General features: G+C 34.8%; 2 protein-coding genes across 2 annotated transcripts in view; both read left to right on the top strand.

The window, feature by feature from the left end:
- LOC101580716 (vomeronasal type-2 receptor 116-like) overlaps window positions 1-1,206 on the top strand; it is a 61,016-nt gene extending 59,810 nt beyond the window's left edge. The window contains 1 exon segment of the mRNA XM_023705134.1: window positions 1,085-1,206. Coding sequence (XP_023560902.1) covers window positions 1,085-1,206 — 122 coding nt within the window.
- Window positions 1,207-2,704: 1,498 nt separating this feature from the next.
- Window positions 2,705-14,211, top strand: part of LOC101580316 (vomeronasal type-2 receptor 116-like) — a 23,133-nt gene continuing 11,626 nt past the window's right edge. The window contains 4 exon segments of the mRNA XM_012517779.1: window positions 2,705-2,808; window positions 6,506-6,794; window positions 7,164-7,970; window positions 8,681-8,908. Coding sequence (XP_012373233.1) covers window positions 2,705-2,808; window positions 6,506-6,794; window positions 7,164-7,970; window positions 8,681-8,908 — 1,428 coding nt within the window.

Genomic DNA, 14,211 nt, shown 5'->3' with positions numbered 1-14,211 from the left:
GCAGTGTATTATTTCTTGAAACTGTACTTTCGATTTGATTTGAAACTGTCTCATTGCTATATGTTTATCAATAAGACTTTGAATAGAAAAAAGAAAGAAATATATTTGAGTGAAAATTTATAAAGTTACTCATTTGAAATTGTAGAAATGCAGATATATGTCAAGCATACAAATATTAAATAAGGAATATTAGTGTTGGGGAGATGGCTTAGTAGAATAAGCGCTTGCCTGGCAAGTGCAAGGGTATCCGTTCGATACCAGGTTCTGCAAAAAATAAAAATAAAGAAAGAAAGATTATATCTAATACAAAAATCCTTCAGAAATTGATGAAAATGGATATTGTGCTTCTTCACTGCTCAGTTACTAACTAACTTTTATTTGTTTTTTTTTTTTGTTTGTTTGTTAGTTTGTTTTTTCCAGAACCAAGGATCCAACTCAGACCATTGCATTTGCCAGGGAAGCACTTATTCTACTGAGCCATTCTCTTGGCCCTACAGTTAACTTTTATTTGTTTTTTTTTTTTGTTTGTTTGTTAGTTTGTTTTTTCCAGAACCAAGGATCCAACTCAGACCATTGCATTTGCCAGGGAAGCACTTATTCTACTGAGCCATTCTCTTGGCCCTACAGTTAACTTTTATTTGTTTTTTTTTTTTTGTCTGAGAACTTTTATTTTTTTTTTCAACAAATAATGCACTGCATATATTCTTCTTAGTGATTAATTGCTGTACAAGATGCGGACTTGTGATCCTATTTACAAACACCATTAGAACAAACCATTCTATTCATTAAGAGAATGCAACTATATATCTATCCCAACCTCTTTGAATACACAGATACAAAAACTAACTTTTATTTGTACAACATGCAATGGAAAGCATGGATGGGTAGATATGGGTTTCATTGCCTGGAACTGGTACTCAGAGAACAATTAAATAGGCAAAGTCTGTGGCTGCAACTTTTGATTATCGACTTTTCAGGTGATAGCTAATAATTTTCCACTTAGAAAGCACAATGTCCAATATTTTTGGCTGACCTTGAGAATTTAAGGACTGTTTCAAAACATACCTAATATTAAACCCTCTAGTGCAATCTATTAGCAACAACTCTAATGGCATCCATGCCACTGTCTTATTGGAAAAGAACTGGATCATATCTGCCCAGGAGGAGGTGGCTTCTGGGATATTACTAGCAGTGGACCTCGATTAAGTCATGTTGGCTTCAGGTGGAGAAATTGCCACTCAATCATAATTTCTTTCTTCTGTTTTTCTACGGGACTCCAGACCACAGATGTAGATCCCAAGGCAAAACTGGTGGCAAACTTCCACATGGACGTGGGGCAGGCACAGACAATGAGAGAGAAAGCAACAGAACATGCCCCTGAGTGAGAAGCAGTGTCATTCTGAAACACACAACACACAAAATATTTATTTAAGTGGCTCAAAACAAGGTTCCTCTTCACTCAACCTAAAGCTTTACATGTGCATTTAGGATGTTCCCTTTGATTGTTATCTTTCTTCTCCTGCAGCTTCTGGACTTATTGAGTACTTTGGATAATGACGCCTGCCTTCACCAAAGGAGCACCAGTGTGCACAAGGATGGAGACGTGGTGATTGGGTGTTTCTTGTCTCTTTATTTCTATATATACTACACTGGTACCTTTGGTATAGAACCTCTAAAAGAATTTTATTACATGCCGTAAGTGTTTTTCTTCATTTAATTGTTTTCTTCTGAATGTTAGGAGGAATAATGGCTAGGTATCTTCACACAGGTGTATCAGTATTCTCTATTGTGCTATCCTGTCCTGCAACACAGTTGTAGACAACAGGCCTCCCTATAAGGTCTCACATCCCTCTTATTATACTTTTGAATATGGTACAGTATATTATTTTTGTTTGTTTGTGTTCCTAGCTTCTTGTACTCACTTTTGAAATCTGAGAGAGACCCCTCTCTCCACCATATTCCATAATTCATGTCTTTTCTCTGAAATAGATGTCACTGCCTGGCAATAAATCATGATATTCATTTCAGTTGAACTCCTTGGATTGAATTGAATGATAAATGGCTATTGTCAAATACTCTGTACATTGATTAAAGTTTGGCTTATGCTTTTCTAAATATGCACAAAACTCTGTACATTCTTACACACTGTGTTCAGCTTTTTAATCACTTCTACTAGAAGAAACATCTTCCTGTAAATATATAGTTGCTATTTTAAATGAACTTAAGGCTGTTGCAGGACTCCTGGAACTTCAAGGTGATCCCAGAATAAGGGAAAAATCATTTGTGAATATTAACCTTGCAATGCAATTCTTCTTTAGTTGAACGTGTATAACTTGTCTCTATTCAGAAACTATCTTATCATGTGTGATGTAAAACATATAGATAAGTCATAATTGAGGATCAGAAAGCTCTAGCATAGGACTTGTGATATTGTGAGGAAAAGAGATGTCATTGGCGCACTGATTGCCTGAGTCTTATAGAAGAGAGCAGAAACTTACTATTATCCTGTCCAGTTCCCAACTAGCATTTTTGTTACCTGTCTGGAAGAAACAGATATTTGTTGCTTCTGGTAACTGGACAAATCTTAGAAGCTTCACACTCCCTGCTTCTGCTCATGCACTAAGTTGGCCTGCTGCCCCTCCAGTGTCAACTGGTATTTAATGGGCCTCACTTGTTTTGGGACTTTGAAATTCCATCCGTAGAGATGATACTCTTCCAAGGCCTCTACCACTCAGAACTCCAAAAACCAGATGAAAGCATACTCAGCACTGGAATTGAAACTACTGATGTAGAAGCTCTTCAGACCTGGTGATGTAACTTTACCCGCCCTTTCTCTTTCTTCCATGTCTGTGTGTGTTACATACTCACAGTTTATTAAACTTTTATTTTTATTTACTTTGGTGGTAGAGGCCTTTATGATTTATGAAACTAGCCCACTGAGTTCCGTAGCTGTGACTGTGATCCCTTTAAATCTGCACTCTATTTAGGAGCAGAAACTGCAGATCAAGTAACCTAGGCCTTTTTTTCAGCAGATGATGTCTGTCCTATTCATAGTCCTTATAATATACAGGGGTTCACTTTTATTTGTAGACATAATTCTTATGCTTACATAGGTTTTGAGACAGAGATTACTGTTCTGACTATACTGCCAGAAAAGTTCTGGGCTCAAAAGTTTATTATACTTCAGACTATTGAACAGATGACCTTGCCAGCATTTGTCATTGTACCCTAAATGTGTGTTTTTCTTATATCATTTATCTAAAATTTTTGGTTTTGGGGGCAAGCCAGCTAGCACAGTGGTCTAAAGCACCTGCTTAGGCAAGCTTAGGCAAAAGCGCAGGGACCGTAGTTTGATCATCGGCACCACATACCACACTATTGCCAACCCCAGGGTGGGCTGAGCTGGCCACAAATAAAATAGAATAAAATAAAATAAAATGTGTGTTTTTAAATATGTTCTCACAGGGCTGGGGAGATAGCTCAGTAGAATAAGTGCTTGCCTGGCAAGCTCAAGGTCCTGAGTTCAATCCCCAGTACCACAATAAATAAATAAACAAACAAATAAATAAATAAATAAGTGCTTACTATATAGAGTTGTAAATCTGACAATGACTACTTAGCGTTTTTTTCTGGGTGACAGATCAGAACGTTTTTGAGAGACTCAGAACTGTTCTCAAAATCTCCTAATCCTTGGGAGAGGATTAATAACTCATGACACATATTGAAGATTGTAAGAAGGATTTTATTTTTTTGGGACATAGCCCTCAGGATAGAATGCACTGAAAGGTGTTTTTTTGGTGGGTGGGCATATTCTTATTAATGAATTGGTTAGTGTGCATTTCATGCTAACTAGCAACATGTAGAGAGAGAATGAGGGAGTCTAGCTACTGCCTCATAGAATAAGAACTAAAGAGATCCCAGGACAATCTGCCATCATCTGAGTACAGTTAGGAGTAAGAAGCTGTATCAAGTACAAGGCATTATCAGATTACAATAATAGTTCAAGGAGGTAGGATTTATTTATGTTCCTAGGATGTCAGGATGAGCTACCAACTCTTCTATTGTGTTCTGCTGTCCTGACTTGTGCTCAGAGAATCAAGTGCTTTTGTAGGCCATAAACTGTGAGTTCTATCTGTGGCTGAAAGGAACACACTTGCAATTATGAGGTGTTTTTCTTTTTCCAGGCTGATGTATTCATCAGGAGCAAGAGTGTAGGGCCTCAGAAGGGAATTTGGATTCTTGCTAAAATGAGAAGGAAAAATGAAGGAAATTCTGTTCAGATAATCAAATGCAGTGCCAATAATATACTTTTGTGCTGTTTATTAATTTAGATTCTAAACAAGTATTTAGTATCTCTGAAATTTTTTTCTCATGCATGTGTGCATCCACTTGACTTTAGTTGCAAAATAGTTTACACTGTGAATAACCTAATTTAATATTCAATGAACTTCAATTAAATATGTTTAAAAGATAGATGATAATCAGAGAGATCAAGATAGATACATGGAGACAGACAGATAGATAGATAGATAGATAGATAGATAGATAGATAGATAGATAGATAGATAGATATGCAGATAGATAGATAGATAGATAGATAGATAGATAGATAGATAGATAGATAGATAGATAGATAGATAGATAGTATGATAGATAGATACACACAGATGTTACTTTTTTGTAATATGTCACATTAATGCATCTATTAGTTGCCTTTTCTCTAAATAACGTACTTCTTTCAGGTTCTCAGCTTCACTGTTTCCACAGATTTTGCAAATTTCGGAGCACTTGTATAGTTTTGTATCACATATAAAAATTCTCTCTTCCTTTAATGTTTATTAGTGGTGCCAAACTTGATTAAAATTTTAAAAATTAACCTTTACAAAATATTTTAGTGCTTTTTTTTCTTTGCTAGAATTTTAGAGTTTTAAAATGTCTTGTTTGTTTTGTTAAGGCTGATGCTATACTACGTGTTGTACTCAAAGGAATTTCACTTACCAATATTACATTAAAAATATTTCTTTTCATTTACTTAGGCTTTGTTTGGCACAGTGCCCAAATTTTATTTTACTTTTAGGTGAGTGTTCTTATTCCTAATGGAATATTCATGTTTACTAGTTGGTCCAAATCTTTTACTCTCTCCTAACTTGCTGAATGTTTACCGTGGTGCAGAAACTCCAGAGCAATACTAATTAACTCTGATGCTAACAAAGAAATCTTCCATTGACAATTCTGTCAATGAAAATTCCCTTTATATACAGTTTCTGTAAGAAACTTCGTGCCACAACACTCAAAGCAGATTGCACTTTGTCGATAGTAAATTCAGGTTACCTTACAGAAAATGCTACATAGGACAAGGTGGTGAAATTCTCTGGGCCATGAATCCTGGGACTGAGGATGGACTTGTATTTCTGAACCTCACTCAGCTGCATTGTGACTCACTGCTTCATTCTTCAACAAACTCTTTATATTAATTTTACTGAGAAACAAATAGCAATGAGACAGTTTCAAAAGCGATTAGTAAGACAGTTTCAATAAATAATACATTGCATATGGTTGTCTTCGTAGTGGTTATACATAGTACAAGATGAAGACATGTTATCCTGCCCAAACACTATTAGTACTAATACTTGTTCTCACTGAATTAAGAGAAAGTAGCTGTATATCTATCCTATTTTGTATATACAGATACAAAATGATCCTTCATTTATATACCCTTTTATGTTTAGTTTCGTCAGAAATGGGTATTCCATTGCCATGTAAATAGTGTAGGTGTGTAAACTCAGCAAAATAATCTTTAAGGAGACTCTAAGCTTGGACTTAGAATTTCAATTTATCTTTAATTTTATCTTTATTTATCAAAGTAATTATGTATTTTCTTCAATGTAATATTATGCACTGCCATGATTTATATTATCTAATAATTAAATAAAGTTAAATTAAGTGGATTGATGCATTAAACAACCTATTATTTCTTCACATTCACAATGTGGATAGAAATTTTGTTTGAAGGAAATTTAATAATAACATTAAGGAAACGTCTTTTTCCTAAAATAAAGAAGTTAATTATAAATGGATGCATGTTAATATCGATACTATATATACATCAATGCATATACTATTTGACTCTTCCAAACAGGATATTTTAAAATATTACATTTCATACACATCTATGTAATATACTTCTGTACTTAAAAGTTATTCTGTACATATATAGCAAGATCATATTAACTGTATAATAAATTATGCAAAAGATGAAGCAACTATTCTAAGAATTCTCTAAGACCACTATCACCTCCATTAGAAATGCACTCCTGTGATTCATCTAAATCTAATTACATTTTAAAAATTCAGTTCCCTAACACCATCATATTCATACTTGGGTTTGAATTATATAGTATGTGGAAAGAACATAGGCATTCAGTCCTTAATTGGTGCTAGCTTAGATTGGAATATAACCATCGATTGGGCCCTTCCCCTAAACAATTCTGTGTTCCCTGTGCAGGCTCGCACCCAACAACTACCAGAACTACCTGGCCTTCATTTTTGCCATAGAAGAGATCAACAAGAATCCTCATCTTTTACCTAACATTTCTCTGGGATATGAGTTCCACAGTTTCCTTTACAGTCATTGGAGGATACTGGAGAATTCATTCATTTTGCTCACAGGTCAACATAAGACCCCTAATTACATGTGTGGGACAGAAAGCAAGTGTGCAGCAGTACTGACAGAATTGTCATGGGGAACCTCAGCTCAGGTTGGACCACTGATGGAACTCTACAAATTTCCACAGGTGAGGGTGAAAATGCAAGAAGTACAATATTGCTGTTTCAACTTCCCGCAGTATAAAGAGTTAAAAAGGGGGCAGGGATGAGCATTTCTCCCAGTGTGTAATGTACCAGAGTAAGCACACAGACACTTAGTGGATTACACAGGATTTCTTCTCTTCAATTTTTTAATCAAAAATGAAGGTACAAACTATATATCCAACATGACTGAAAATGTTCACTCATTGTTTAAAAATCCCTTGATGCATGAGGTGTTTATAAGGAGGAAAGAATATGTGTCTAACTGTATAACTTATGGAAATTCTTCAGTTACATATCTCAGGATTTCAATATTGATCAATACTTCAGTGATTAACATTTTTTTTCTGTTTAAGGTTACCTTTGGCTCATTTGACCCTACACTGACTGACAGTGGCCAGTATCGTTCTCTCCATCAGGTGGCCCCAAAGGACACTTACTTGGCCCTTGCCATGGTGTCCTTGATGCTTCATTTCCACTGGACCTGGGTGGGTCTTCTTATTACAGAAGACCATAAAGGTCTTCAGTTTCTCGCAGATATAAGAGCTGAGATGGACACAAACAGAGTCTGTGTAGCCTTTGTGAAAATGTTGTCAACTGCGGCTGTGTCATATATGTCAGCCATGAAGAAACATGATATCCTGACCGCGGATACAATATCTGCCAATGTGGTGGTCATTTACTATGATACTGATAGTGCAAATGACGTAAACTACAACATTGCACAAAACTTAGTGACATGGAAAATCTGGGTTTCAAACTCACAATGGCATGCTGATCTGACTGGAAGAGATTTTATACTGGACCCATTCCATGGGATTTTGGTTTTTGAACACCACCATGAAGAGATTTCAAGGTTAAAATCTTTTGTCCAGGCAGCTACCCCTTTCAAATACCCAGAAGACACTTACCTCTTTATGTACTGGTCCAAGAATTTTGATTGCTCATTCTCTGAGTCTGACTGTGCTTTGATGAACTGTATTCCTAATGCTTCTCTGGCTTGGTTGCCTCCGAATCGTTTTGACACAGTTATGAATGATAAGAGCTACAATATGTACAATGCTGTGTACGCTGTAGCCCATGCTCTCCACGAGATGGTTTTTGAAGGAGTGATAACACATCCAAGGAGAAATGCAAAACTGATGATGTTTTCCCCCTGGCAGGTAATGTCTTTCCTTGCATGGCAAGCAGTTTTATCTCAGTATCTCTCTCAAGTTTCCCCACGAATTTCACCCAAGAATTGTAGCATCATTTCTACAAAATCTGAAGCAATGTGTATCATAGGCAATATGAAGGAGGAAATTTTTTAACTATGTTGAGATAATCTTCAATGAAGGAGCCACTGGCCAGGAAAAGGAAAGAGAACGCCTGCTTGTTGCTTCTGCAAATTGGATATCAATTCCTTATCCATGTAAAAGTGTTTTATAATTTTCTTAAAAGATATCCAGAAAACCTATACCTACTTATAACAGTAAATTGAGTCAAACTTGACATTAAAAATAATTAAATTTTGTTTAATTCTTCAAACTCTTCGTATACTGATTAACTCAATTTATGGTAGACAGTGTTGGAATAGGCAGATAAAAAATGAATGTTGTGTGTTTTAGCTGATTCTGCAGCTGATGTTTTGCCCTAACCCAACTGTTTATCTCACTTAAATGGGCTTGCAAAGAATATTTTTTGCTGAAACTGATCTTTCTGGAACATGGTGATAATGTAGTCCGCAGTCATTCATGTTTTACAGTTTAATAGATCTCAGTGTTAAAGTTGTTTCAAATGTTTAGAAACAAATACTCTTAGAAACTTTCTTCCACCGGTGTTTTCTGTCTTTCTCTTGGAGCTCTGTACTCCTAAAATGTTGTGTTTCTTTCAGCTGCATCGCTTTCTGAGGAATGTCCAATTTAGCAACCGTGCTGGGGACAAAGTGAACATAGATGACAGAAGAAAATTGGACTCACAGTATAATATTCTCAATTTTTGGAATTTTCCAGAAGGCCTTAGACTTATGGCCAAACTAGGCACATTTTCCTCTCATACTTCACATGGTCAGAAAATGGCTTTATCTGAGGATATCATAGAATGGGCCACAGGAGTTACCAAGGTATATTGTACCCAATCATGCTACACTTAATCAAAAGAAACTGAATATCTTCGTAGGTTTTCCCCCAAAAATTTTACTCATGCAATAATCATGTGTAGAAATTGAAGAAGTGAACATTAATATTCATTGTTTTTTATATTAAAGAGATAAAAACTACACACAATACACTAAGGGAATATAAATGATTAATATAATTAATGATGTTATCAAAGTAGTATCTCATATTACTTGATATATGCATGAAAAATTGATCACATAACATAAGCATAAACCATTCATTTTGATGATCTAATAAAAATGAGTAATACAATAATCGTAATTATGTTTTATATAAACACAAGATATACTTATATGTTTCTCTATATAGATCTGTATCCTTATATTTATATCATTAAATATACTGTATACACATTCCTTTAATGGTATTCTACATCTCTTCTGTTTCCAAATGCATTATCCAATGTTTTCTAGCATCAGAGCGGTATGATAATGCTATTATTATAGGGATTGCATTCAATCTCTATAACAGTTTGGAGATTATAGCCATTTTCATGATGTTGGTTCTTCATAATCATGAATAGGGGATATATTTTTATTTTCTTATATCATTTTCAATATACTTTCATAGAGTACTGTGATTTCCAATGTATATATATATGACTGTTTTGTTAGTTTGATACCTCTCTATTTCAATTTTTAGCATGCTACTGTGAATGGTGTAGTTTCCATACTTGGTCTCTCACTGAATTTGATATTCATGTACAGCAAAGCTGTTGATTTCTGAATTTTGATGTTAGATCCAACTATGCTATTCAATTCGCTTGATAAATGTATAAGTGATTGTGTGGAGTTTTTGGGGTACTCTGTGGAGAGTATCACAAGACCTTGACTAATGATAATTTACTTTCTATCATTCCTATATTTATTCCATTTGTTTCTTCCTCTTTTCTGCTTGTCATTGCAATGTTTCCAAACCAACTATGGAATAGGAGTGGTGATGATGGACATTCTTATCTTTTTACTAATTTTAGAGTTTTCATTATGTATCATTTTAGGACAATATTGGCTCTTGGTAGTCATAAATGGCTTTTATTTGGCTCAGGTATAGACCATGAATCCCAATTTTCTCTAGGGTTTTTTAGCATTAATTTGTGTTGAACTTTATTAAAGGCTTTATCTCCATCAATTGAGAAGAGTGTGTTTTTATACTGGGACTGTTAACATGGTGTATGTACTATATTTATTGATTTACACATGCTGAACCACCTTTGCATTCTTGGGATGTATCTCACTTGGTGATGGCATATAATCTTCTTAACAATTTGCTGTATTCTCTTTGCTACTATTTTATTGAGGATTTTTGCATCTATGTTCATTATGAAAATTGACCTGTAGTTCCTCTTTCTGGTTGAGTCTTTTTCTAGTTCTTTTAGCAAGGTAATATTTGTCTCCAAAACTGAGTTAGGAAAATTTTCATATCATTTACATTAAAAAGTTGGAGGAATATTCACCTTAGATGATCTCTTAATTTTTTGTAGAATTCAGTAATGAATCCATCAGGACTTGGGGCTTTCTTTGCTGGTATGTTTTTAATTATTGTTTATACAATTAATTAATAATGGATTATTCCAAAAAATTATATCTTCCTGAATAATCTTTGGTAATTCATTTAGGAATCTGTTCATTGCCTCTCTGTTTTCCATTCTATTCCAGGAACGATTTTCAAAGTAGGTATTGATGATCTCTGTTTCCACAGTGATGTCACTCTTTTCATTGTTCATTGCCTGAATTTCAGGGGTTTTTTTCTATTTGTTCACCATGCTGACTAGGACTGAACCAATTTCATTCATTCTTTCAAAACATGAATTTATTAATTCATTGCATTGTTTTCTTTCTCACTATTGTATCAATTTCTACTCTGATTTTCTTAATTCCAGTTGTCCTTCTTTGGACTTTGACTTAACTTGTTCTTCCTTGTCTAGAAGCTTGGATGAGATTCTTAATGTTTAATTGTTCTGTTTTACTGATGTGAGAAATCACTATTATAAATTTGCCTCTGAGAACTGCTTTCATGATGCTTCACAAAATTCTACTCTACTGTATTTGCATTTTTTGATTCTATATACAGTTTTATTTCTTCTTTAATTTCATCTGTGATCTCTGGGTTGTTCTGGTGGGTGTTAATTAATTTCTATCGGTTTATGGAGTTTTGTGATTTCTTTTGTCAATTTCCAATTTCTTTGCACTATGGTCAGTTAACATGCATTGGATAATATCAATTCTTTATATTTATTTAATATTCTACGATTTAGTGCATATGGTCTGTTTTATAGCATGTCCCATGTGCATCTAATAAAAATATGTATTCTGATATTCCTCATTTGAATGCTGTATAAGAGCGCACAATGTCGGTTTGTTCTCAGATTTGGCTTAGTTCTGCTGTTCCTTTGCTAATATTTCTCTCTAGTTGATCACTTTGTGTCAGTGAGACACTGTCACCTGTTACATTTGTGTTGTTGCTTATTTGATTTTTCCTGTCTAATAATATTTGTCTTATATATTTGGGTGCTCCTGTATTTGCTGCACACATATTTATGATGGTCATCTCTTCCGCGTAGACATTTTCATTAACAAGTAAGTAGTGCTTTTTAAGCATTCTTGGTTTGAAGTCCATATTATCTAAAACAGAATAGCTATCCCTGCCCTTTTCTGCAATTCTGTTCCATACAGTAATTTTACTACACTTTGTCTATCTATGAGATTCTTTTTGGTTTAAATATGTTGCACTTACACACAATAGTTTTGGAGCTTATTTTTTTATCCATTTTCCCAATCCACCTTTTCTAGTGGGAGAGTATAACCCATTTATATGAATGGTTATAATACGTATGTATTGGCATCTCCTTTTCATATTATTTTTCTTCTGTTGGTTCTCTGCATTTTCACTTTACTTTTTCTGTTGCCCTGCATGATATATTCTTTCTTCTGTTCTTGGAACATATTCATCTGAATCTCTTTCTACAATTCTTTCAGTACTCCTTATAGTGTTGAATCAGTAGTCATGAATTCCTTCAGGTGTTCTTTGTCATAGAAGTATCTTACTTCTCTGTTTATTATGAAAGACAGATTGGAAGGATACATCAATCTGGTTTGAAAGTTGCTTTCTAAAGGAACATGTTATTCCTCCCTTCAAAATCTTCTTGACTTGAGTACTTGTATTGAGAATTTGGCCATGATCTTAAGGGGTTTTCATTTAAGTTGATTCATTTCTTTTCTCCAAAAGATGTCTTTTTGTTTTGAATTTATGAGATCTTATTTATAATATTTGTGGGTGCAGATGTTTTTGGTTATGGTTAATAAGAGCTATCTATGCTTCACTTATATTTTTATCAGATTCTTTTCCCATGCTTTGGACATTTTCTTCTATTTATCTATGTCATAACTTTTCACTTCAATTTTTTCATTGCTACCTATCAATCTTACATGATTTTCTTTAAATTATATTGAAGTTATTGAATTATTTCCTTCTCTCTGTTAATTTTAAGGAATCTTTATTTTTATAATAATTAGCCAAACTCTTTTCTTCCACATCTGAAACTTTATCTTGTTTGCCAGGTTTTAATGGAGTTTTTAATATCCTAGATATCTCTTCAAACTTATTTTATGTATTCTACGTCTTCCTATAGGGTTCATTCCCATTTTCCTCTATTTTTTTATCTATCGCTTTTCCACATATGCCGAGTAATGCCTTCTATATGGATGTCATACCCGTTTTTAACATGCAAGACTAGAGTGGACGTGGTAGCACACACTGGAAACTCAGCTCTTGGCAGGCTGTAAACAGGTGGATCATTACGAGTTTGATCTAGTAATAAGACCCTGAACACCCTGTAGACCCCTCCCTACAACACAAACAATAAAAAATAAACATGCAAGACTATTTCAGAGTTGATTTCCTCTATATGCACAGAGATTTAGCGGTTTTTTCCTCTCTACAGGTGCCATTATTTCTAAAATCTATGGATTTTAGAGATACAAAATGAGATTACATTTTGATTGTTCACCTTGTCATTTATGTTTCAAAAGATTTTTATTTTGTTTTGTGTAATGATCATTGTGGAATTTTACATTAGGTGACCATATATCTACTAGCAAGCTCTCTCCAGAAAAAGGGTTCTTCAGGGGAGTGTTCTTTGTGGAGAAAATTCTTTGCTTGAGTCTATCCTAGATTTCCCATTGGTTACACATGTGATATTAGCATTGGTTTTGCTTCATTCTCAGTTCTCTGTTACCGGGCTGTGTGAGGATATTATCCCAGAACATTCCAGAATCATTCCAGAAGGGAGAACAACTGATTACAACAGACAGGATGTCTTTCCTAAAGTAGTACACTTAGCCTTCACAACATCAAGCACAATTTAGAAACTGACAAATTGAAAACTATTGATTTGTATTTAGTTCATAAGAGAAAATTGTATAGCAATGCAACAGTGCTAGCTAAACTTGGAGTGTGTATGCCAGATGTTTTTCCCCTTGGTAGAGTGTTTTGCCTTTCTCTGTATGAGTGTGGGACTGGGAAATATAGGGAAGATAGTGTACAAAACAAAAATCAGTGGAAGGGCTGGCTAGATAGCTCAGCACACTAACCGCCTGTTTAGCCAAGCTCAGGGACCAAGGTTTAATCCATTGTAAAACTTGCTGCACAGGTCTTACCTCCGGGCAGACATACTCTGGTATGTTGAAGCATGCCTATAATCCAAGCACTTTGAAGGCTGAAAATAGTAGGATCACTAAGAGCACAAGCTGCATAGTGAGACACTGTATGAAACATACATTTTTGAAAAGGTAAATGGAAATGAAAAACAAGCAAGGATAGATGACAAAGGATGGTCACACAATGTTTGGGAAAGTAAAAAATGGGTAGCAAAGAAAGAATGAACGAGTACTCAAGGATTATTTGAAGTCAGTTCTATGTTTAGGGGATGGGATTAATATTTTGTGGCTGGAGTTTTTCTTAGCCACTTAAGAAACAGAGAAGAGAGGAGAAGAGAAGAGAAGAGAAGAGAAGAGAAGAGAAGAGAAGAGAAGAGAAGAGAAGAGAAGAGAAGAGGAAGAGAAGAGGAAGACAAGAGGAAGAGAAGAGGAAGAGAAGAGGAAGAGAAGAGGAAGAGAAGAAAAAAGAAGAGGAGGAGGAAAAGGAGAAGGAGAAGGAGATGGAGAGAGAGAAGAAGAAGAAGGAGATGGAGAGGGAGGAGGAGGAGAAGAAGAAGAAGAAGAAGAAGAAGAAGAAGAAGAAGAAGAAG

This window comes from Octodon degus, unplaced genomic scaffold (assembly GCF_000260255.1).
Source record: "Octodon degus isolate 3935 unplaced genomic scaffold, OctDeg1.0 scaffold00214, whole genome shotgun sequence".
Taxonomy (NCBI): Eukaryota; Metazoa; Chordata; class Mammalia; order Rodentia; family Octodontidae; genus Octodon; species Octodon degus.
Note: the sequence above shows the minus strand (reverse complement) of the source record. Positions and strands in the feature narration are given on the sequence as shown.